General features: G+C 42.9%; 1 protein-coding gene across 4 annotated transcripts in view; it reads left to right on the plus strand.

Moving 5' to 3' along the window:
• Window positions 1-26,622, plus strand: part of Plekhg1 (pleckstrin homology and RhoGEF domain containing G1) — a 220,914-nt gene that overhangs the window by 153,564 nt on the left and 40,728 nt on the right. For all 4 annotated transcript variants that reach the window (XM_028764377.1, XM_028764374.1, XM_028764376.1 and 1 more), the window contains 2 exons: window positions 10,175-10,275; window positions 23,038-23,107. In XM_028764377.1, coding sequence (XP_028620210.1) covers window positions 10,175-10,275; window positions 23,038-23,107 — 171 coding nt within the window. The remainder of the gene's footprint in view (window positions 1-10,174; window positions 10,276-23,037; window positions 23,108-26,622) is intronic.

The raw sequence follows: 26,622 nt of genomic DNA on the forward strand, positions 1-26,622 counted from the left end.
TGTGTGTGTGTGTGTGTGTGTGTGTGTGTGTGTGTGTGTGTGTGTGTATTTTATCCATGGATTCAAGGGAAGCTGGGTGGTCCATTCCCAGAGCTAGGTGGGGTAGATAAAGCTATGTGCAACATACCATGATTCAAATAATGCCAGTTGCCCTCTGCTTGTGATTTAGATGAGTTGCCTTTTTATTTTCAGGTACTTAAAAGTATTGCCAACACATCCCATCTCTCTGATATGTCCTTGGGCAGCCATACTTTCTCTTTTGAGGATATAGCCTTTTCTAATTGCATCTGTCTGTTTTCTTACGTAGTTTAGTGCTGGGAAAGCCAAAAGCAAGTATAAAAAAGATGCTACATGAAGTCAACCAGGTAAGGAGGAAAGAATAAGAAGAGATGGAGGGAAAAAGACACAAGAAGGGAGAATCTGTCCAGGCAGTGATGCACGCCTTTAGTCCTAGCTCTTGGGAAGCAGAGGCAGGTGGAACTCTGAGTTTGAGGCCAGCCTGGTCTACAAATCAAGTTCCAGGACAACCAGGGCTACATAGAGAAAGCTTGCCTCAAAAACAAACCAACCAACCAAAATAAACAGCAACAAATAAATTTTAATAAAAGAAGAAGAATGAATCCCGCGAGAGCAGTCACTTAACTTCTCTGCTTACCTATGTCAAAAGGTGAAATTATAATAAATTTGCTTTGAGGCTCTTAATTGGTTTTGATTTGTGCTATGAGAACCAGACACCACCTTATTCTATAAAACGGAAAGCCTGTTCTGATGAGGTTGCTTTTATAGACAGGAAAGGGCTGAGGAAGCAGAAATAGAGAACAAAAGCAGGTTGTTTCGAAGTTACTGTTCTAGTGGATTTAAAACAAAAGAAGGCCAAGTTGTATCATGTGTGCTGGAGACCTCCTGGTCCTGGGAGGAATGTCTCCACTCTGGTCTGGTCTGATCTGCAGGTGACTCGGGCTGAAGCATGTCCTGTACTGCAGCCACCTACAGATGTGTTCTAACACCTGTCTGGTTGGTGCCCACGGCGAGCCATATTAAACTCTATTCAAAGGCATATAGACTGGCTAGGAAACACTTTCCTGTTATGCGTTGTTTTGTTCTGTTTTTGTTTTTTGTTTTGTTTTGTCATGGTAGCTAGAAGTAATTAAAAAGAATAGTAGTTTTTAGATATGGAGGATAATTGACTCTTTAAAAGCATTTCCCCAAGGTGCCATGTGTCTACCCTTATCTTAACCCATGAAAACGTGATCCATGCTCTTTGAAAACTTTAAGTGCATTTTAGACAGGGAAAAAGGGGTGTTTACATATTCATATGTGTTCGTGTGGGAAGGAGGGTACATACATGTGTTTACACACATGTATAGAGGCCAGGGACCAGCATCAATATCTTCTTCAGTCACGCTTCACCTTCTTTTTGATCAAGGCCCTCTTGCTTAAGCTAGGCTATGTGGATTCCACTAGACTGGATGGCCAGTGACCTCCAGGGATGTCTGCAATGGTCGTGAGAGGTGCAGGAAGAGATATCCACCCTGAGCACAAAGAAGTCTTAACACTGGCAGAGTCAGCTGCATGGTGTGTCTGTAATGATCGGTACCAGGGAGGCTGAGGCAAGAGGACTGCAAGTTCCAGGCCAGCCTGGGCAGTTATCAAAACCGTGTCTCAAAGACTACATGAAGAGACAAATAGTTGAAACAAATTTTAGAAGCCTCTGCTCTGTGGACTCTGTTCAGCTTAAAGGCTTTAGGAGAAAACCAATCCAAGCATTCCTAGCTCAAGTAGTTGTTTTTCTCAACGGATCTGTTTTTAACAAAATCCATGCTCCCTCCTCCTTCCTGAAACTTCTCTCTCTGGGGAGAGCTGCCAGCCCCCTTACCTCCCAGCTCCCCTCTCCCACAGGCCTGGTGTCTTGTGTCCTCACTATGAGGACATAACCTTGTTCAGGGGGATAAAAGGAGACAATGGCGAGCCGTGAGCAAGCACAAGTGTCGTTTGTCAAAGCTTGACTAGGGCCATTCCTTGCATTTTTTCACTGGTTTTATGTATTGAAGAATCTTATAGAACTTAAATGAGGCGAAACCTCAGGGTTTACTGCTCTTTTTTCAAAACATCTCCGAGTCCTTAGCAGATGTCCACATATTGTCAATGGGACCAGCCTCTGTGCAATAGATTAGGACACCTGAAAGGAGACCTGAGCTTCTTTCAGCAGGAGGAGGAGCTGCCTCTAACTCTAATGTTCGATGTGACATTCCCATCCCCCAACTCCCCCCTTCCCCTTTCTCCTTTTTCTGTCCCCCATTTTTGTCTTTCTGTTTTTCTGCTGTTTTTCTTTCTACCACCTTCTTCTGTTTCTCTTTTTCTCTCTCTCTCTTCTTCCCTTTCTTTCTTCTTCTCTTCCCCTCTCCCTCCACAGTGTTTCAAGTCACCCTGTTCTCCATGGATGTGCAGGCGTCATGCCATAGGCCTGAAGCAGCATTGTCTCCAGAGTACTCGCTTTTGTTTGGAGCCTGATAGGGCAGCTGAGGACCTACAGGCTCTCGGCTCCCGTTCTTTGACAGTGTCCTCCTCCCACAGAAGGGTTGAATAGAGAAAGCGATAGGCAGATATCAGCCTGCGTATTAGAGCTTTCAGACTTTATCTGCTAACCACAGCAGGGATTTTTCAGTATAAGATTTCGGTAGTGTATTTGAAGAAAAGAAGATTAAAAGTCTATATACTTTGAAAATGGCTCAAAGCTCTTTGTAAATAATGCTTATTCCACTCAAATTGCCAAACTGTGACTTAAATTTTCTCTCTCTCTCTCTCTCTCTCTCTCTCTCTCTCTCTCTCTCTCTCTCTCTGTGTGTGTGTGTGTGTGTGTGTGTGTGTGTAGAACCTACAGAGATAAGGCATTTTTCTACCCCTATACACAGAACATAAAGCACAGCATGCACCCCCAAGCCTTTCCTGAATACACTACAATAAAGATGGATGGGATCTTATAGTTTCAAGCTTCTTCTTTTTTCTGCTTCCTCCTGTGTCAACAGCCCATCCATAGATGCAAAGGTGGCAGATGTTGGGTGGACACATCCTTCCCTCCACACACCCTCCTGCTCCTACATCCCCTTCTTATCTAGCCACACCTCTCAGATCTTCCACTAATCTACTTCCCTTCTTCCAAGTTGATCAATAGCCCCTTCTAGTGGTGGAGTTAAACATCCATCCCTTCCCAAGGATCCTAAGATGGTTTCAGGGAGAAGTAAGCAGCGGCATCATGACCGGCTCTATGCTTTAAGATCCTTACAATCCAGGGAATTGCCTCTTCCTCACCTCTGTCCAGGGCCTGATCTCCACTGGGGGTGGATACTATGTTTACCACTACTCAAAGTGTTGCATCTCCAACACTCATTGCTAAGCCTCTATTTGCAGGAGCTGTTAGATGATCCTCTCAGGGTAGAGGACTCCATGTGGTTCTTTCCTGCTCATGTAGGCTGCTGGTCTACTGAGGTTGAAGTGTTCTGGCCCTGAGATCCCCAAAAGTCACTTTCTCATCAATAGGCACTTGCTGTGGTCACTGACCCTATAACACGGGATAAGTGTTAGCTCCCACTTTCTGTCAATAGATTGTATTTAAGAGGGACTCCAACTCTTCAAAGATGGGCCAGAACTCCCTTGGCCAACAATCCACAGGTCACTCCTGTCCTGGTGATTCCTCAGATGACCTTCAGTCACTACAATCTTAACTGGTCCAATGCTGGTGTGTTATCTTTACCCCCAGGCTGATGCTACCTTCCATTCCACGCCCTTAGGAACAGAGTGCTAAGGTGAATCCAAGTGAGATTCAGTCAGAGGCCTGGGATTTTAAGACAGTCTTAGCAGGCATAGCCATCCCTGGATATGCTATGGAGAGGACAGTGACTATAGAACAGAAGCCCTATTCAGAGCTCGGCCCCTGATGGGGGCAGAGTACAAGGCTGAGCTATGCAAAGCCTTACTGTAGTCTGCATGTGACAAGTCAGAAATAGGCTTTGCCTCCTTCTACCACTGATCCCCAGAGATCTCAGAGTATGGTCGCCTTGGTTTGGAGATGTTTCCAGCCTGTCAGGAAGGAGACATTTCCAGCCTGTCAGGAAGGTCTACTACCTGCTTTGGCCTCTGCAGGCCACTACCTGGAAAAAACTAAAAGGGAAGATAGAAGATAGTGAGTGCCTAGGCCCATAGCCCAGCTACCTCCCTGCGTGGCCCAAGAAAAGAGGAAGCCAAGGGTGCTGTGTATTCAGTACCTTCCAACCTACCTGCTAGCTCGGTGAACGGTAAAGTGTCCTTTAGGGAGCTGATAGAACTCCTCATTCCTCCTCAGTGACAAAATGTGGAAAAAGAGAGGGAATCCCAGCCTTCCTCTCCCTAGAGACCAGCAATTACTAGATCAGTTGATCCAAGCATGCCTTTCACTGGACTGGCTCCCTTCCTTCACCCTCCTCACTTAAGTGTCCCTCCTCTCCACGGCTCTCAGGTTCAGGTAGTGCTCCCATACGTAGCTGCTCTGGTCTAACAATCCTCCATATGGTTGCCTTTTTGGTACTGATACTGGAGTATTTATCCCATTGCATCCTGATTGCTGCCACTGTTGCTAGGAAATACGGAGTGGCCTCTTTTGGATTGTTAGTCTAGATAGTTTTGTTAATAAAAGAACTTAGAAATAGACTTGGAAGGAAACTCCAGGACAGTTTTATTAGTGTTTGGGAGAGAAACAGGACAGGCAAGCTGTAAATCTCAGCAGCTGCCAGGGCAACAGAGACAGAGAAGAGGAAGAGAGGCATGCCAGTTGAGTTAGGCCAGCATGTTGTGCAATGGAAGTCAACAGGCAGTTGCCTGGCAGAAGCCAGATGTGTGTGTCAGAGAGAGGGCAGCAGTGGGAGCTTCAGAGAACAGTGGGAAAACCCAGAGTGACTGGGAGAGCATGCTTAGACTTCTGGCAAGCATCCAAAAGAAAAAGAACTAGGAGAAAGGAATGGGAAAAGTTACAAAAAAGAAAAAGTTAGGACTCAGAAGGAGGAGAGGCTCTGTACTGCTGCCTGGTGGAAGTTGCTTTGCAGCAGAGGGTTTTGGTGGCATGGATTTTGTGTGTGTGTGTGTGTGTGTGTGTGTGTGTGTGTGTGTGTGTGTGTGTGTGTGATCCTGATCAAGATTTATCTCTGCCCATCACTAATCCAGCTTTTGGGTGATGGCCTTCTGGGAGGCAAGTTTCTCTTCTGGCTAACATCAAGGCTTCAGACTTTCTCCTCTTCCCAACCTCCAGTGTGGAATTCCAGTATAAATGTTTTCCTTTGGAATCCATTGTTTTTTGGTAGTCTGATAGCAGCACAAGTGTCTCTCTTTAAAAAGATCTTCTGTCCTGCCAAGGGTTACAACCCCTTCCCAGAATGGACCACTCCTGCCTTTGCCTGTTATCCCTTCCATGCTAAATAAGTGGGTTCCTCTCTCCTGGACATTTATTGGTCATTTAGCCAGAAATGTACAGGGACCTGTTTGCTGACACTTGTCTCTTCAGCTAGCCAAGGAGGCAGCTCCTTGGAGGAAGGGATCCTGTGTGATCCAGTTTGTAAACACCTAGCTTGTACACTAGAACTTGGTACCCATGCCCTGGGGGGTGGGGGGGAGGGACCAGGAGGAAGGACAGGCTGGGTGGAAGGGAGTGTGTTTTACACTGTAGATCGATATATAAATGTGTCAGCTATGCCAGCATAGCTGACTGAGTTCCTTGGATTGGCAGAGGGCTGAGGGCGAAAGAAAGAAAGACAAGGAGTCATCTGGTAAAGACCAAATGCTATATTTTCAACTGCGTCACTCCCTTTTATACTCCCCACAAAACAGGAACAAAACAGGAACAGGAATAAAACAGGAACAAAACAGGAACATGGAGATACACTTGGCAGCCTATCACTTAAGTTTGGATTTCTCCTTGAGCAGTCTTCTCAGGGAAATGCATAGAGACAGGGGAGCAGGCATAACAGCGCAGGTGCAAAGGATGGTGACTCACATAAATGTAGGTCATTCTGGTGTCACTGGGATCCCAACACAGTTACCAGGTGGTGGCTTCTGCAAAATGGAGAGGATGCTCTCTCCAAACGGAAAGACTACCACTACCATCAAGAAAAACAGAAACTGTGAGCCTTCTATTCAAAAAGTACGAAGTGCTGACAGCAGAGGCCGGACCCAAAAGCACCACAGAAATCTACTGTGTAGGAGCTTGAAATACAAGCAAGAGGATTTGGAAAGAAGTTTCCAGTTTTCTTTGTATAGTGGATCTCCAAGCAAAAGAGAGCACAGAAGAAAATGGATTTAAACATAAGGAGGCACCATAGCTACCTGCCATACACATAAATGCCTTTTCTTCTTTGTGGTTTGTCTCAAGTAACATGCTAAGCAGGTTTTAACATTTTAAACACAATCTCAAAGAAGAGATAGGATGGAGGAGCCATTGGCTAAATTCCTTCAAGCACCTTGTAGAAATTGTCCCAGTGATCTCTGTAGAACTGTTAGCAGCAGGATTATCTAGACCAGGACTTCTTTAACTGCCGTGTGTGTGTGTGTGTGTGTGTGTGTGTGTGTGTGTGTGTGTGTGTGTGTGCGTGTGTGCCATGTTATAGCTTGTCACTCATTATTGGTTTAGTAAAATAGGAAAGAACAAGACACGCCAGTTGTGGGGTCGGAGGCATGGTTCTGTTCCTGGGACTCATGTGGAGACTCACAACTCCCTGTAACTACAGGTCCAGGGAGGATCAAACACCCTCTTCTGACTTCTAAGGAACCATGCACGCTCATGGTGCATAGACATACATGCAGACAAAGCACTCATACACATAATATAAAAAAAATTTAAATAATTTGAATTTTAAAAAGATAAACCAATTATAAAAACAGATTTATTAACAGAGCCAAAATAGTTAAACTCATTATCAAGGTGTCAACATGGTTGCCTTCAGGTTTTGTCCTTACGTTATTGTGGGTCCAAAACAGTGTTTAAACTGTCTCCTGTCTACTGCCACACCTTGACGGACACTAAGTTAGACTGGACTTTGATATTTTCAAATAAAAAGCCAGAGGAGGACAGTCATGCCCACACCATCCAATGAAGACAATCTTAGGAGGACATACACTACTTAAAAACTAGATATTCTAAAGCACATTTTGTAATTGAAAATAGGGAAACCGAATGGTAGAAAGCTCTCTTTTCTGTGTGTCTCTGTCAGTTTGCTCCCGCCTGAAGTTGAGTGAATTCCTTCTTAGCCTAGAATCCTTTCCCATGCAGACATCTTCTGTGGATGGCTTGTGAGCCACGTAATGGCCACAGGTGCTGACACGAAGCCAGTGAAATTAATAGGCAGTTCAATGTGCTCTCAGAGGGCTTGCTGGTGTCCCCACTCCGTCATTTGGGCAGAGACTGAACTGTTATTAGGCCGAGCTTCCAGCCTTTCATTTTGGCTAGGGATGATTACAGCTGCCAGGGCAGCACATGCTACAGTAGTTTCCAGTAACTGGTTCAGGGTTAACATCCCTATTTAAAAGACTTAATTATGGTCAGATCAGGGAACCAGTTGTGGCCATTAAACTTTGATCTGTTATCTAGAGTGACCTACAAAAATGTGGACTCCTAGTGGCCTATTTTCTCAACAACGTCAGAAAAGCATGCAGCTTTTAAAATACAGGGTCTCTGCTGTGGACTCTCAGGGTTTCAAAGCATTTACCTTCAGAGATTTGATGAGAGGAAACCACAGGCTTTATCTATAACCCCAGATGAAGTTTTGCAAGGCGTTTGACTGGGTTTTTCATTCATAGCCTGCAGGATCCAGTCATGTGAATCTAGCAGCCCTGTCACTGTCCTGGCTATACCTCAGTTTGAGGTGTTGGTAGGTGCCAGGGTCTCTAGTTTACTTTTAGTTTACATGCAAAATGCACCTTCAAAATGTTTAATTAGGGTCTGGAAAGGTGGCACAGTGGTTAAAACCAGACCATTTACTACTTTTCCAGAGGACCCAAGTTCAGTTCCTAGCACCCATGTTGAGCAGTTCACAACTGTTTGTAACTATAGCTGGAGGGGGATCAGATACATCTGGCTTCCTTGGACACTTGGAAGTGTATACACACACACACACACACACACACACACACACACACACACACACAAAAATAATAAAGAACTTTAAGTATTTAATGACATGCTAAGCTACTATCAAATGTTTATACTTGATAGTAGTCATTCAACCATTTCTATGTACCACATGTAATTTTAACAAAAATGCAGATTTGTTTTGTTTGGCATCTATTGGAGGAGAACTGCATGCCATGGCCTAAGTGTGAAGGTCAGAGGAAAATGGGTGGGCATTGGTTCTCTCCTGCCAGTACCAGTGTTCTGTGGAGGAAACTCAGGGCATCAGGCTTGACAACAGGGTTTTACCCACTGACCCATTCCGTGAGCTCTCAGTGAATGATTTTTGGATGAAGTTCTGGTTGTACCTGTTGCTCTAAGTGTACTGTTCCCTGGATCTGTCATGCTTAGCTGCTCATGGCTAGACGTGAACGCCTCTGCACATTCGCAACTTCCCCACTCATGATGGTGACAAAAAGCTTTGCTTGAGGTGTGGGGGGTGATCCTAACTACACTAAAATCTTGTGAGCCTCCTTTCTTATGAGTCGTTCCAGAAAGAGAGGGAAGGGAGGAGAGAGGAGAGAAGAGAGGCCAGTACCAACAAAGCTTGCTTCAAAAGATAATAAAGGTCCCGTGTGGCCAAGCTTTTAGGAGGAAAGGACCAGAATGGAAGCCTATTGGGGGTAGACAGTGACCTGTGCTACTTCAGGAAGCTAACAGCAAAGCCTTCGCTTTTCATGAAAGGAACAAAGACTGAGAATGAACATGGCTTAGGGAAAGACATTTTAAAAAAAGAGATTCCGATGCATACGAAGTCATAGCTTTTCCTTCCCTGGGTTCTTCTGCACAACACCTCCTGTGTTGCTGGGAAATGGGGTACAGTGGGGAGCTGGGCTCTGGGATCCCTGTCACTTTGCATAGGCACCCTCTCCCTCCCCTCCTTCCACCGTGCTGCAGCTGACCTGCATCCTGTACTTGGGAGGAAGCAGAGCTGCCGCGGGGAGGGGCTAGATTTTTTTTTTTTTTACATTATTTCAGCTGTTCTCACTCTTTGCTTTATTCTGCCCCTGCTTCCCACTGAGTGCATTCTTCAGTGATGCTTGAAGAGAAGAACACTGAGTGATGAACTCTGGAGCGTACAGTTTCCCCTTTCCTGGCAATTCAAACAGCTTCTGGGATGTGCTGGTTTAACCCTTGTGAGTCTGACAGATGTGGGATATATCTGAGAACCATTGAAATGCTAGACGTATAAAATGATTTCCATCCCCGAATTCATTAATAGGACTTAACGCTTAACAAAAGTAAGTAGGGTGCTTAGTTTTTAAACTTTCCCAAATTATCTGAAGGAGAATCTCGTCCTATGTATACATATCTGATGCCTTTATGCCTTAGACTTATCTAACACAACTCTATCACACTTTGATTTTTTTCATTTCTGATTTCCCACTGTATGCATTTCAAGTGTGCTTGAGAGTGAATGGGTAAGTCAGAGATCACTCTTGGGTGTTGTTCTACAAGTTCTGTCTGCTTTAGTTTTTTAAACAGGGTCTCTCATTGGCCTGGGACTAGGAAGTCAGACTAGGCTGGCTGGCCAACAAACAAGCTCCGGTCTCCACCTCCGCGGCACTGGGATTACAAGCGTGCCTCACCATCACAGGTCCCAGGGCTTGAACTCAGGTCCTAATGCTTGTACAGAAAGTGCTTTCCAACTGAGCTATCTCATGAGACCACTGAATATTTTTCTTAATTACTTAAAGACACAAGAAATGATATCCTGCCCTAACTCTGCCATTTTCACTAACTGTGATCAGTATCCACAGAGGGAAGCTCTGGTGGTTTGGGGTTAGGGTGGATCCTTTAATGTAGACCATACATTCTCCTTGTACTCATTCATGAGAGAAAATTTGTTTGTAACCCATGATAAAGGTAATAATTGTGTTAGTATCATAAGTTATTTAAAATAGATGCCAGTGATTCGCCTTACATATTAAAAATGTCTTAGAAAAGATCAGGAGTCCTAAGGCATCCTTCTCATTGATTTCACAGGATTACCTGGCATGCATCCAGGAACAAACCAAACTTCCCCTGGGGACAGAAAACAGGGCCGCCCTTTTCGGAAACATTGAGGATATCTACCACTTCAATAGGTGAGTCAATGCATGAAAGGCTGTTCTGACATAAGAACATTATGGATTTCTTCAATAGGTAAGTCAATGCATGAAAGGCTGTTCTGACATAAGAACATTATGGATTTCTTCAATAGGTGAGTCAATGCATGAAAGGCTGTTCTGACATAAGAACATTATGGATTTCTTTCAGCTGAACACACCTAAGAAATCTTTGCCCATAATCCTTGATTTGGCTTCATAAATGTTATAACCATCTGTTCTACTATCTCAGAGAGTACACTCATCTCCCTGGTAGAGCATTGACATCTTTTGTCCATAACAGAATGCAAGCAGGGCATCACACTAGCTTGCTCTCTGGAATCTAGATTTTCAACATGCTTTCTTCTGCCAAATTATTACAATATTCTTAAATTTATTTGTGGTGTGTGTGTGTGTGTGTGTGTGTGTGTGTGTATCACAGGGAGAGAAAACTTGCAGGAATTGTTTCCTTCCTCTATATAGGTTCCAGAAAAGGAACTTGGGTCATCAGGCTTTGGCAGCAAGTACCTTTACCTGCTGAGCCATCTTGCAGTCCCCAGTTCAAATAACTTAATTCACATATGTATTGTCAGTCCTGGATGGTAAACACTAGGCTAGAAAGTTATACTTGTAACCAAGACAGGAAGCTGCAGGGAGTGGGAACAGATACAAGCTCTTGTAACAGTTTGTAGCACAGCTTAGAAGACACAAAAGTCAGGCTAAGAACACAGGTTCTGGTATTTGTCATTTCATCTGACCCATGGGAGATGTCCACACTTTGATGAACAAACAGACTCGAGTACCACAAAATGTCCCCTCCTGTGGCTGTGGTGAAGCTCTTAGCTGACATACTTAAAGGACCAGCTCAATGTCATAATGCAGCAAGCACTAAAACATTGCCACTGGAGAGGTGTGCACGTGACACAGTGAACTGCAGTCCTCCCTTGTTCTGTGATTCAACCGTACTGCAAGCTACGTCCTATCCCTCTTTGCTTATTTGGACCAATAAAGATGAGCTCCTCAGAGACAGGATCTTCATCTCCTTTGTCCCCTTTGGATTCCTGATATTTAGCACCAGCCTGGCTTGTAGGAGCCAGGATCCTCCCGGTCTGACAATCTAGTTCATAGGAAACACTAAAGCTACATCAGGGTTTCATTTACCTAACCTTGCAGACTCTGAGAACCTAGGAACCTTGTGTGTTCCTAGCCCATGCTTCTCCTGGATCACCCACTGAAGCACCTGGGAAACTCTCTCTTTTCTTGTTTCTTTTTTTTCTTCTTTTTGGTTTTTTGAGATAGGGTTTCTCTGTGTAGCCCTGGCTGTCCTGGAACTCACTCTGTAGATCAGGCTGGCCTCGAACTCAGAAATCTGCCTGCCTCTGCCTCCCAAGTGCTGGGATTAAAGGCATACGCCACCACTGCCCGGAGGGAAACTCTCTTTAAAAAAAAAAAAAAAAAGACCACGGTGAAGATTGCTTGCCAAGCATACATAGGTTTCTTTCTCAGCTCCAGATAAAGCCATAAGTGATGGGCTCACCTGCCAAGGCAGGAGGATCAGAAGTGGAAGGGTCATCCTCGGCCACACAGTGAGTTCAAGGTCAGCCTGGGCTACATGGCATCATGTCTCAAACTAACAAGCAATATCTGGCCCTAGATGAGATCATATCACTTCTTTTAAAGGCTCTGGGCTTTATACAAAGGAGACAGAGAGATTGTAAGAGCAAGCGGTTGTGGATGACTCCAGAGAAATAGCAGTCTTCAGACACAACAGGGCTGATGGACATATGGACTCACAGAGACTGTGCACACAAGGTCTGCACAAGCTCAAGCCAGACAAAATCCCAGCGTGAAAGGGAAATGAGCATGATGTCCTACCCCAGCCAAGAAGCTATTTGACATTAATAGCTGCTGGGAGGGGCAAAAGCAGTTCAATTAAATCTTCAATGAAATGACACTGAGTGTGTCAACCACACTCCAGGGTGGACCCGGTGCTCAGGAGTAGTCAACCAACACAGACTGAACTCCGTGGGACTTGTTGTTATTATTGTTTTTAAGAGAGAGAAAACACATGAAGTTGGGTGGGTAGGGAGGTGATGGAGGATCAGGGAAGAGTTGGTGGAGGGGAAAATATCTGATGAAAATATACTGTATGAAATTCTCAAAAAATAAAAACCTAATTTTTATTAAAAAGCAATATCTGAACCCTACCCATAGAAATTGACTCATTGATCTGGGATGGGGCCACAGCATGAGAATTTTCTAAAAGGCCCTCAAGTCTTTATAATGTGGACCCACAGCCGAGAAACACTATTGAAACACTATCTAGCCCAGCAATAAGATGATGAGAAGGACATCAAAAACTGCAGAAGCCACATGCTCATTAGTGATGTGTTGGTTTTAACACAGGCCCCTATTTAGCAATTCCACAAGTCCCTGGATAGCATCAGTTTCCAGAGCCCACTAATGAAACTGTGAACCAGAAAGACGCTAGATGCTGAGAGGCCCCTGGCCTAGCTCTTCTGTGGTTTGGCTATAAATTGATGATGACAAGAACTTGTGGAGTATTTCTTTTGTGCCAGAGGCCAGACAGCTTTAGAGGCATCATCCCCTCATACACGTCATCGGGGCTCACTCAGCCATGTGCCCTCCCTCGCAGCAGAACCTTGTTCTTCAAGCCGTTACTGATCACCGGGAAACTAGGCTGAACTCAGGGGAGACTTTTCACTCCTTGAACTTTAAATGTTCACGTGTCTCCTAATCTACGAAAATATAAAAGGAAGTTAGCAGGAAAGGACTTGACAGTGAGGACCACTCTGCCAAAGCTTGGTGACTGGGAAGGACTCTCTGTTCTTGAATCCATTTTTTTTTTTTTCCTGTTGAATGTCCATTGACCATGAAAGCCATTCTTGTCTAAGATATGCCTGGGTTCAAGTGAAGGAATAGCCTGCTGATGATGTCATACAAGGCATGAATGAGGACACACGGTGGCAAGCCATTGGGTTCATGCTGCTAGCCATAGTGACCACATTTGTGTAGTCACAGGTCATGCAGTACCTTTATCCTCTTAGCAACTTCGCAAGGTGGACCAAATGCAATAAGACACATAAATTTCACACATGACGAATCAGCCTTTCAGACCAGAAATCCTCTGTTCAATAGTCCTGAGCCACTTTGGATACTATTTTTGTTAATTTCTAACATCTGGTTTGAAAAGAATATCTGTTGTTTAACTTTACTGTTAAATTGCCTGGGTTTTGTAGGTTAGTTCTTTGCTTGGTGGCCTGCTTGCTTGCTTGCTTGCTTGTATATTTGTTTGGGATAGGGTCTCACTATGTATTCCAGGCTGACCCTGAACTCACTAGGTAGCCCAGGCTAGCCTCGAACTCACAGTCTGTGTGTGATAGTCTCTAGAGTGCTGCGGTTGCAGGGCTTCAGTACCATGCCCAGCTACATACAGTAGGACTGTATGTTTTGTCTCCATTTGTTTTCATTTCCACCTTCTCAGACCTAGGATCTGTATTTATAGCTTAGAGGACATGACCCTGTGGTCGTTAAGAGTTGGTTAAGTAAGGACATTAATGCAACCTTTTATGGCATCCCTCATGCATTTTTAATGATCTTCCAATTGATTTCCAAGATGCGATTGTCTGGCAAATCACGATGGAGCTTTAAATAGAATTCTCCAAAGTTCTCTTGTTAGCTTACTTCTAGGTTTTTCAACATAAAATTGTAATGTTGTGTTCAAGTAGGTAAAACTTAAGTCTTCTGAATTAAAGGGGTGGCTATATTAGTCTACAATTTTCAGCTGAATTGGTTCATTTTTCCCAAGACATACAGATTGGGCATCCTTAAACCTGAACATCCAAAACATTCCAAATTGGAAACTTTTGAACAATGTGGCTGATGTGTTTATAAAAAGATAAAGAGAGAAGGAATATGTTTTGTGAAGGTGTGGTTAGGTGTGGGGGAAGGGTATAGTATAGAATAGAGTTTATTCAGGGCATGGGGAGGGGAGTCAAGAGGGTAGTAGAGGCAGAGAGAGAGAAAGAGACAGAGAGAGAAAGACAGAGGGAGGGAGAAGGAGAAGGAGAAGGAGAAGGAGAAGGAGAAGGAGAAGGAGAAGGAGAAGGAGAAGGAGAAGGAGAAGAGAAGTAGAGGCCAGCCATCATGACCACGTGGAGATAGAAGGGGAAAGGGAATGGGGAAAGAGGCGTAAGGGGCAAAAGGACAGAGAGGGAGCAAGAAAGCAGGTGCAAGAGCAAAAGGAAGGGGCAAGCCATCCCTTTTATAGTGAGTCAGGCATACCTGGTTGTTGCCAGGTAACAGTGAGGCAGAGCTTAGACAAAATGCTAACAGTAGCACACGTGGAAAATTCCCACCTCTGACCTCATGTGTCATAGTCCTAACACAGGTTCACTGAAAACTGCAAAATTACCTTGAAGCTACATATATAAGCTGCAGATGGAACAACAGAATTTTGTGTGTTATACTTGGGTCTCATCTCTGCGTCTATGCAGGTATTTCAAAATCCAAAAACATTTCTGGTCCCAAACATGTGAGTTAGGGAATTCTTAATCTGGATTTCTAAAACAGAGAAAAGTACAGAGTGATGTATAACAAACCCCAGCTTCTTTCAAGCTTCTCTGTACCATGTTTACTTTTTAAATCCTTTTAATTATAAAGGGGATATTTGAATATCCCACTGAAAACCTCTAATATGCCCTTCTCCAATATCATTCTGCACTATATAGAGGAGACACACACGTGCTAGAGCACCAGTTCTCTGCCATGGCATTGAGAGAGAAATCTGGACTTGATCATGATTGCCAGGTTCTATGGCACAAACATTCCTATCGTGTATCATCCCCTCATATTTTAGAAACCAGAGAGACAAATGTCTTAGATGTCAATATTCTATGTCATCACTGAAGGAAGAATGGGTAAGATGCGGGTCCAGTCAAGATACACCAGTTTTTTATTTGACCCAATCATCACATCTCTAGCCATGTGCCTCTTTGACCAATTCTTTATTTGCTTACTTATTTTTGAGACAGAATTTCATGTAGCCCAGACAGGCCTACAACTCACTATATAACCAAGGATGACCTCGAACTCCTAATCCTTCTGCTTCCACCCCCCACATCCTGGGATTCCAGATATTCACCGGGTCCCAGCTACCATTTAAAATGTCCTATAAGAATATTTAACAAATTTTCTCCCACATGAAAACATATAGTTTTAAAAATTCACTCCAAGAGACCTTAAAATGCTGACGTCATTTTGACTAATTTTTATTCCTATTCTTTTAATTAACTATGTATTCTCAGCTAGGTGCTTTTTATTCTTAAATATGTTGTCATATCAAAAGAGGTCTCCAGGCTTCCTTGTGATATTTAACAATGGCTTGTAGATGCTTCTAGAACTCTATTCTGTCATTCTGAAAGTGAGGTGACATATTTTGTTTCCTTATTCAGATCTTCTTCCCTTTGGGTCCTCTTCTCAGCCCACTGCTCTCAGTCAGCTTTCTCCCTCAGTGTTAGTGCCCTTACCCTCATTTTGACATCATCTGAAGCGTTTCTCTACTTATGAACTAAGCATAATGAAACTTAGAGAAACACCTCTCCATGTTGCTCAAACTTTCAGAAATATTGTGGATATTGAACATTATTGAATGCAGACTTTGACTTGAATAAATAGCATATTGCTTTACTGCTGTGCATATCGAGTGAACTACTCTTGGTAGACTTCTGATTTGAATCATATACATGCACTGTCACTAGAATAAACTCCAAGTGCCCATGATGCTTTCGGTGTTTGTATACTGATGAAATAAATACTTTATGCCTGTACATGAATGATGATATTTTTTTTCTTTCATTGCCTTCCTTTCTGTTTTGATGCATCGTGAGACTCACATTTTTAAGTCTCTCATCATGAAATCCAACTGAGACTTCATTTTGGTCTATTTTTTAGTGGCCACATCTCTTGCCGTATAAACCTCCCCACCAACTCTGAAATTTAAGTCTCCAGTTTGGTGTCTGGAATAAATCTCCAAATGGTTAGTTAAAAGAAACCACTTGAGCCCTAAAATCCCAAAGCTTCTAAAAAATATTGTATTGCCAAAGAAAAAAACTGCCAGTACTCTTGGAATAGAGAAAAGCTGTTTGAAACTGTAACTTGAATCTTTCTGTTAGGATGAATCATGAGGAAATGCAGGCAGTTCCTCCAAATTGGATTTTTATGTCTGAATTGATTCTAGGCAGATCAAAATCATCAAAACTTAAAGTGAAAATTTCCTTGTTGCTTCAGATCTTTGTCTGTACTCTGTATACCTGTGCTGAGCCTTTACTGTGAGCAAAATGCAGGACTTGGTCTTACAATTCGGGCATGAATGACACCGCCCTTATATAGAAGGGCAGCAAGCCGTATACTCCAGGAAAAACCAGGATGCTCCGAAGGACCAGACAGTTCATTTTATTCAATTTTATTCAAGTCTTCACAAAATAAACTAAAGATGTCTAAAGTCTAAACACTTATCTTTGGCTGTGCTTTTTTTAAAATGTAATTTTAATGCAATGTAATGATTCATTGGAACATATAACAAAGCAGAGAGAGGTGGGACAATTTCCATTTTAGTACATTTTCAACAATCCACCACAGTGACTCTCAGCTTTGTACACTGGTGGGAATCCTTTAATGGACAGGCTTGGTCAGCTGGAGTTAAAGGCTGAGGTATCTAGTCATGAGTTCCAGGACAGTCAGGGTTACAAAGAGAAGCCATGTATTTAAACAAAACAACTACAAAAGCCTAATGTACCTGTGAGCCATTTTCCATTCCCAAATGCACAGGAGACTCTGTGGAAGCCACACATTAAACCACCTTAGTTAAGTGGTAAGAGAAGGAAGTGTTGCCTGGAGTCTACGCCACATGGAAGAGAGCCCTGTTCCTGACCCTTCAATGTAAGGCAGTATGACCTTGAAGTCACAGTCCCTCCCTTCAGGTTCCCAGCAGAGGTCAGAGAAAGCATCACATAGAGTACTCTCTTGAAAGAGAACAAAGCTATTGCTCTTTGTCCACTAGGGCAAGTTCAGAGGTCTGAGCTCAAGAAGGAAATAGTAGCATTTTCTTGTTCGTGATCCCATTCAAAAGAGAGGAGAGATTCAGAATAATTAATTACTCAGGGTGAAGAGAATAGACCCAGACCGTGAAGCAAGATGGCTGAAATCTGGCTTTAACTCTGAGAGAAAACTGGCATCCTTTGCTTGTCTCATTGCCCACTGCTGTACTGAGGCCATCTCTATAGTCGTTGGCCCGTTAGACTAATTCTAGGTGACCAGTCCTGTTCCTGGTGATTGGTCCTATTGCACTAAGACAGACAGACAGACAGACAGACACACACACACATACACACACACACACACACAGACACACACACACAGACACACACACACACTTTATCCCACAGTCAGTCTTTCCTTCCTCCCAGTTACCTTCAGCAACCCCCGGCCACAGCTGCTTCCTTCCTACATCTTACACAAAAACATACCAAGCTCATTCTGTCTTTAACTTGGGGTCTCATTTCTTAAATGATTTCTCCAAAGCCTCTGCATGCCCTCAAATATCAATCAATCAATCACCGTCTCAGAGACTAAACATTATGAGCCCCCCAAACCCCCCCCCAATCCCCCCCCCCCAGTCTCTCTCCTTTATTGACTGCAGATTACATGGTACCAGGCGGTATTGATTATTTTATTAACATTGATCACCTATGGTCAGGACATAGGCACATGAATCATAAGTAGGACTTTTGCTTTGTCTTCTTTACCTCACTGCTTCTCCTCACACCAGACAGGGAAGTATCTCAGTCAGTGCTGAGCAGCACGCACACAGTTTCGTTTGAAAACTAGCCCCCATGAAAGAACATGAGAGAAAGAATCCCCTACCAATCTCATTTACCTTGTGTTTGTGTTATCTAAATAAAAAGGTATAAAAATTAAATGGAGTCTCCCAGGTGGGTCTTTGAAAACTCCAGGGCACACAATCTAATACTTAGCTACTTTAAGTTTGGTGAGGAAGTGCCTCTGTCAGTAGCCATGCTTCTAACAGAGTGCAGAGGAGAGGTTCGAGAACCTTCCTTCTGTCCACAGCTTTGCCATTAGTTATGATCTGTGTAATCTAAGATAAGCAGCTTCCTCTTTGCAGCCTGTGATTTCCTCTCTGTAAAGCTTGGTTGGGACTTTCCAGGATCTATCCTCCCTCCCAGCTCTGAGGCTTGTCTAGAGCCAGGTTGAGGGACCCCAATCACTTCTTCCTCCCAGTTAATCCACTCTGAAAATAAAATCAGTGCTTAGAGGGAATGCTCAGAGCACAGAATTTAGAATGTGGGGAGTTGTGCATAACCAAGGAATATTTCAAGCTGTGATACAGTGTTCTGGAAACCTCTCAAAATTCTTATCTTCCCCAGAGAGAAGATTGACACAAATCCTGCAAACAGAGCAATCTTCCCTTCAGTAAATAAGAGAACCAACCCCAACGGTCTTGTCTTCCACTCCTCTTTGTCTCTTACCTTTTCTCACCTCTGCTCAGTACTCAGAGCACAGTGGTTAGCTTTCAGCTGCTTCTCATTTGATTCCACCCTTTCTGCTATAGATAGCAATACAAATATCTGAATGACACTTGCCAAAGTAAAAAATAATCTTGCAAAGGAGACTTTTTATAAGAATACTGGAGGAAACGTTTGGGATTTAGGACAATTGGTGGAATTGAAAGTGATAGGATGGCCCATTCAGTGTGATTTCTAACTCCGGCAGGCTTGTAAAAACCTACCACTGATTTTCAGGGGACTATCAAAGTTTAGTCACCCATGTCTGAAGAAGCCATTAAAATATCACCCCATCTCCTAACGACATGTTTTTGTGGCTGTTTGGTTTTCAGTAGATGTTACCCTGAGAGACTACAGCAGGTTGAATTCAGAAGCAGGTTAGAGAAGCCAGCTGGAGTTAAATTTGAGAAGTGAACAAAAATGTAAAACATGCTCCTCTTTTTTGTACAAGAAATATTTATATTAATATAATTATCTTCTATATAAGTTGCTTATAATCAGTTTTAATTTCGTGTGTGTGTGCGTGTGTGCGTGTGTGTGCGTGTGTCTGTGTAATCCACTTTAAGAGTATTTCAGAGTATAAATAGGTTATAATTAGAATGAGGGTCACTATGTGCTAAGCTCCATCTTCACCAGAGACTATCATCAGCATCATGGTACCTCACTTGCAGGTATCTTAGCATCACTACTGCTATAACGAAACACTGTAACTAAAAGAAACTTGGGGGGAGGGGGGGACGGGAAGTTTTTCTGTTTTTGTTTTTTGCTTACATAACCTCAATCACTGTCTACTGAGGAAGCCAAAGCAGGAACTCAAGCCACGTGGGATCATGGAGGCAGAAGCCAAAGCAGAGGCCCCCTTACAGTGGAGGGATGCTATTTACAGGTTTGCTCATCGTGACTTGATCAACCTTACTTTCTTATAGAACCTGGAACCACCAGTCCAGGGATGGCCCCACCCACAATGGACTTGGCCCGGCCTCATAAATCAATAACTAAGAAAATGCCCAACCAGATTGCCTACAGCCCATTCTTGTAGAAGTATTTTTTCTTTCCCTCAGATGACATTAGCTTGTGTCAATTTGACATAAAACTATTCAGGACAAGTAAAGATTCCCAGGGAGGTTTTTTTTTTTTAGAACTATTGGACTATTGGATAGATAACAGAAGCCAAAATCATCCTGCAGAGGAACAAGAGCTCAACACAAGACAAAGAACAGCCAGAATCACCATCAACACCCCATCATCACCATCAACACCCCATCATCACCATCAACACCCCATCATCACCATCAACACCCCATCATCACCATCAACACCACCATCATCACCATCAACACCGTCATCATCACCATCAACACCGTCATCATCACCATCAACACCATCATCATCACCATCAACACCACCATCATCACCATCAACACCCCATCATCACCATCAACACCGTCATCATCACCATCAACACCGTCATCATCACCATCAACACCATCATCACCATCAACACCATCCTGTGCTACCCAACAGAATACTCTGTGCTTGAGAAATAAGAACAGAAGAAGTATAAAGAAGCATCCAAGTAGCAGGCTCAAACAAAGACAACCCCAAACCCTCCAAAACTCAAGGGTGTCATGTTAGAAATAAAAAAGTGTCAATAGATGAAAAATGAAGATAAGATATCCTAAGAACAGACAACTAGCAACAAGTTGAGAAAAAAAAAGAAGAGAAAATGAGAAAATCAGACCAGCAGATCTAAAATGTGAGTAACAGGACCTCTGCCACGCACCAGCAGAAGGATAAATGTGTCAAACACATGATTCCAAAACAGTAGGCTCTATTTAACCTTTGGTTCCAGTATCCCTTGCATTCCTTCCTGTAGGTGGTTAAGACCCATAAGCATATTTGCCTGCATTTTATTATGTTTTATTTATGTTAGGAACTAAAGCTCAGAAATGACTAAAGTATCAATTTATATTATAATAATAATCATAAACCCACATGTTTTGGCAAATGATTTTATGACTTTAAGCTTTGTGGTCTTGTTTGGGAACCAGTTTACATTTTTGAAGTTCTCTTGCTGTTTAACTCCATAGCAAACACCAGCAAACACCTCCTGTTTCTGTGAGGCAAGCCAAGTCACACAGCCCCTGGCAAAGCTCGCTGTATTCTGAAGAGAAGGAGGAATGGAAAACGGCATTCTTAGGAATGAATGTCCTATGCATGTCCTGAAGAAGGGGACTTTCAATGCTACAGCTCAAGATCAAATCCATACTTGCTATGTACATGATCAGGGACCAGACCCAACACTGACCCACACAGAACCTCAGAAGTATGTTAGCAAAGAAAAATGTTCTAAAGACCTTACAGAAAAATAAGAAATCACATAGAGGGATCAATTTGGGGGAAAAAAGGTGATACTAAATTCTCAACAGCAGTATTTTAATTCATGGGGCTCTGCAAACATTCTAAGAAAATCACTCCAAGCAAGAGTCCTGTGTCCCGCAGCATTATACAGGCCAGTTGAATGGAGAACATTTACCAGTTGAATGGAGAACATTTACTGAAGAAAAAGACCTAGAACTTGGAAGTCTGGTCAACCTCACTTAGGAAGCTTCCAGAAACTGCCTTCTCTCAAAGGACAGATTCTGTGGGAAATGGTAAGAAGTAAAACACCCAGCACAAGAGTCAAACCAGGGTGATGGATCACCAAGAGAGTTGCAGAACTGTAGAACAGCAGGAGAACGGTCCATGTTGGCAGAAGTGCAGTCCACAGGCTCAGGGACAGAAGGCCCCCAGCGACAGTACACCCCCAGGAGTGGCATCACCAGAAAAAATGTTCACTTGCACAGCATTTTCTAAGTTACACATGCAGTTTGGCAGTGAATTAGCAGGCTATACAAGGAGACATGTGGAAAGAAGGAAGTTTTTGTGACTTTTTTTTTCAAATGACACAGTTCTAGAACCGTATGAAGAGGTAACAGGTCTCTCTTTTCTTCAACCATGTTTTTTTTTCCATTCATCTGCATAGAGGTATATAAAAAACATCCATCCTGGGAGAGATTATTTTAACTCGAGGGACATCATGGATCTACAAGAAAGGAAAAGAAATCACATAGATGCTAACGCTAAGCTAGGATCATTATTTCCACAGTATTCTCATTGTCCTAAGGATGTAAATTTGGACATTTAATCTAGTCGGATTGCAAAATACATCCAGTTAAGAAGATGATAGGTGGGAGTTTCAGAAAATGAAAGGATCAACAGCTAAAACTGGAAAAGTGGCAACCCTTCATCAACATGCGTGGGAACAGTAAATACTTCTCAGCAGTGGCCATAGCCGATGCGCAGCATAAAGCAAGGGTCTATTTTATTCTATTTCTGTAGAACCATCTGTCTTTGTATTAAATATATAGCATATAACATTTAAAAATAAGCACCTGACTGACACTAAACTACACGTTATTATAATGTATAAGGAATGCAACTGGGAAATGTATCACTTAGCCAAGAATATCTAGTGACCAAGCCATTCCACTTTCAGAATTGTGTGCAGCATTGGTAGATTAAATGGTCGAACAGATAGCCATGCGATACAGTGGTCCTGCCGCCAGCGCTTAAGGAGTTCCCATTTGAGTATCGATAGCTCTTCTCTTGGTGTATCTGTCCTTTGAACAGTCTTTCCTATGAACACTTCCTCTGTTGATAATTTCATTAATGTGATTGAGCGTCTTATTTTTCAAATGCATTAGTAATTCATTGAGACAGGGAACCTGGCCCACTTTGCTGGTTGATATGAGGGGTGCGGTGGCTGTGGGCGGGTGTATGTGTTTGTATGCCTTAGACTGTATGGGTACCTAGGCACTTCTTCGATGGATGGATGTATGTGAACATTTTGACAACTGATGACAGATGTCCAGGATACTTAACTCCTATGCACGCTTTATCTCTGGTGGGAGAACGACTGGTCCACTCTGTGTCTAAACTCCTGCTCTACCCCTGACCTTGAAAACTCTTATCTAAGCCTTGGACACAGTGGCAGTAGACCTGTGACCCTATAGCCTGATTCTTTATAAATGTTGTTAGAAAGGTCAATTTTAAGTTCCATAAAATGTCTTAAAGACTACAATCTAATACTTCCTCGTTGTGTGTTTTGTTTTACTAGTAAACTTCTTCAAGACCTGGAAAACTGTGAAAATGATCCTGTGGCCATAGCAGAATGTTTTGTGTCCAAGGTAAGCAGAAAAATTCATCTTTCAGGACCAACCAAGACAGACAGAGTGCAGTTTGTTTTAAAGTTAGAATAAATGCTTATTCAACATTGAATTAAGCTAGCCAGAGAATCATGCACTTTTTTGGTTTTGTTTTCATAGGGGTGTGTGTGTGTGTGTGTGTGTGTGTGTGTGTGTCACACACACATATACACACACTGTTATAATGAAGACGGAGGGAGATATTAGCTCTAGTATGCCTAGAGTTTGTATAGTAGTTGGATAATATTATTCATTCCTTCCTTGAAAAGATTTAAAGCTTGAGAGAGGAGAATCTAGACTAGAGAATGAAAAAAAATCCATATCCATACCTCTAAATCCATTCTTTAAATATATCACAAGAAACTACATGTTCCGTGTGTGATATATGTGGTACCAGCATATTCACTGCTGTTACCTTTCAAGGAGTAAAGAACAGTAAAGCTGACTTCCTGCATCTTAAACATGCACTGAGTTTCCTACATTTTTCTTATCTGTCATTGGTAGTTCAAAAAAATGCAAGGCATGAGCTTGACATGAAGCAAGTTTCATGCTCTGAACTTAGAAGGTAGACATTTTGCAATATCGTGGGCCTTCCACAAGCTGCTGCCTGGCATACACAACATCCTGGCTTATTCAAGTTTTGCTTTGGAGCTCTGAAGAAGTTCTATCTAGAAAAATTTGTCTGGCAGTAAAACCTCATGTGATTTCCGGGGATGTATAAGGGTCTGAGGCGGACCAGGTTGAAGCAGCGTTCATGGCAATGCTTTGGAACCAACCAGCATTTAGCATCTCATTTTAGAGCCCTGAAATCCAAGGTGAACTAAGATGTTGCTCCATCCATTCCTGGCTCTAGACTTGTTCCACGTGGTTAGTTCTGATGGACACAGAGCCATCCACGTGGCTGGGAATTCAAACCTAATAGCTCCCTGAATTTGATAGAAATCTCTAAAAGCTAATCAACAATATAATTCCCCCTGTCTTATTGTAGCTTTGTGTGTGTTCCCATGTAAGATGTTGGTGCAGACATGCTTACACATGGAGGTTTTTTCACTACTGCCATCATCGTAATGGATTGTCTTATAGGGTAAGAATTTTTAAAAGACAAAGAAAATGGAAACAGGAAAAATGGTGTAAAAACAAAGAGATAGGCTGAGCATTTCAAAGAAGGTATGTTAAAAATGACGTCTGCACATGCGCAACACTGACAGCACATGCGCAACACTGACATTTCAGAAAACTTTCGGCTTTTACTACTAACTGTAATCACAAGCTGATTAAAGAGGCTCCAGTGTTCGCTTAACTCTGACTTAATTATTCACATAAAAGTTTGTTTATGTGCCTCCGTGCCAACTCCCAAATCTCATTTTTCATTGTAATACTGCCAAGTTTAATTAGAAGACCGACTTGAGCACTCAGCACTTTCACATGGGAGCCGGAGTCGGGCGGGGATGCCGGGCTCTGCACTGCCCGCTTCTCACTCAGCACCCTGACATTTAGACGAGGTTACGTTTTTTGCTGAACTGCCACCAGCTGCTCTGCTCTTGAGAGGACTGGAAAATTGCTTTAATTGAGAGGTCATTAGCAAAAGAGGTAAGGCTGGCGGTTGAGTTTTGTTGTTATCTGAATCGCTGGGGCTCCCACACAGTCACTTTTTGTGGTCCATGTAGGCTAAGGAAGTCCCTAACCAAAGAAACAAAACACTGTTACATCTTCCTGACTGCTTCCAGACTGCTTGAGGAACAGAACGAAGTCTTCAGTACTGGGCCTGATGCTCCATGCTGATCTATAATCAGGGCTCTGGAAGCATCTTGAAAGGCTTGGGTCTGTCTTCAAATTGCCTCTTAGCCACCCTCATGCTCGTCCCTAATTGGACTGTCAGTAGGGCTTACTCTGGGCAGCGTTCAGGAGAGATTGAATGACTTCTGACTTCTCCTTAGCCTCTTCTCCCTCACTGCCCCGTCACCCCCATGAGGGCTTCCTTTCCTTCATAGCTGAGGAGAATGAGCACATATATACAGAAAGATGCAGCAAACACTCACTACATATAAATACATGTGTGTACACAGACAACACACACACACACACTTGCCACATATTGGAATTATCAAGAAGTCGCTAGTGTTGAAAACTTATGTCAGCCGGGTGGTGGTGGCACACGCCTTTAATCCCAGCACTTGAGAGGCAGAGGCAGGTAGATTTCTGAGTTCGAGAGTTGGAGGCTAGCCTGGTCTACAGAGTGAGTTCCAGGACAGCCAGGGCTACACAGAGAAACCCTGTCTCGAAAAAACACACACACACACACAAACAAAAACAAAAAACAAAAAAAAAGAAAGAAAGAAAGAAAGAAAAGAAAACTTATGTCAAGCAATTGTCACATTCCCCATGTGCTACTTATGTACCGTGTCCAAGAAAACATCCTTGAAGTCAAAGACTGTAAGGGAGAGAGAGATTCGTGGCAGAAAAGCACTAAAATCCCACAGACATCCTTTGTCTGTCACCCATTCAGCACCCGTTGGACGTCTTGTGTTCTCTGTTTGGCAGCGCTGAACCTTATAGCTTGGGTTTTTGCATAATTTCCTCATCTCTGCCTCCTCTCTAATTAGAATCTGAAAAAGCTGAATAACTAGAAAGCAGTATCTGCTTTTTTCTAATTTGTATAATATATTCCTATAACTGCATCTTTAAAAGGATTTGGGCTAGCATCGTACAATGACTAATGACATTTAAGCATTAACAGGCCTAGGGACTATTGATTTGTTGATGTTGTTGTTTTAATAAACTATTGTTTGTAAGCTGTGACGATGCTTGAACATCTAAGGTCAAATCTGCATTTAATCCTCTGTTAAGGATATGCTACCAATGGAGAAATCTCCAGAACAGGAAGAGTCACCTATAACAAAATTGAGAAGTCTTACAGCCTTATTAGGGACTAGTGTGTGGGGGTTGTCTATATGACGATATGCACTTTATCTTCATGAAGGTCATTGTTTTCAATGTGGCATGTCCCATGATCCTAAGTGTCTCAAAGTGTGAGGAAAGGTAGCTGGATATTCTTCAATCCCAGAGTGAGAAAAGACCAGAAACTCTGAGTCATTAAGGACTAAGGAAAACTCCTGTCTGCTGTGCACTTGCTGAAGGATCTGGGCAAATCTCTTTGCTTTTCTTATTTCTGGAGCCAAGGCTGTCCTGCACAGTCAATGAATGTCTAATTTAATGTCTTAGGGTTTCCATGGCTGTAAAGAGATACCATGACCAAGGCAACTCTTATAAAGAACAACATTTAGTTGGAGCTAGTTTTCAGATTCAGAGGTTCAGTCCATTATCATCATGAAAGGAAGCATTTCAGCATGTAGGCAGACATGGTGCTAGAGGAGCTAAGAATTCTACATCTTGATCCAAGGGCAGTCAGAAAGAGAAGACTGTTTTCCAGGCAACCAGGAGGAGGGATCCAAAGTGTCACACTTCCTCCAACAAAGCCACACCTACTCCAACAAGGC

Source organism: Grammomys surdaster, unplaced genomic scaffold (assembly GCF_004785775.1).
Source record: "Grammomys surdaster isolate TR1022 unplaced genomic scaffold, NIH_TR_1.0 143, whole genome shotgun sequence".
Lineage (NCBI taxonomy): Eukaryota > Metazoa > Chordata > Mammalia > Rodentia > Muridae > Grammomys > Grammomys surdaster.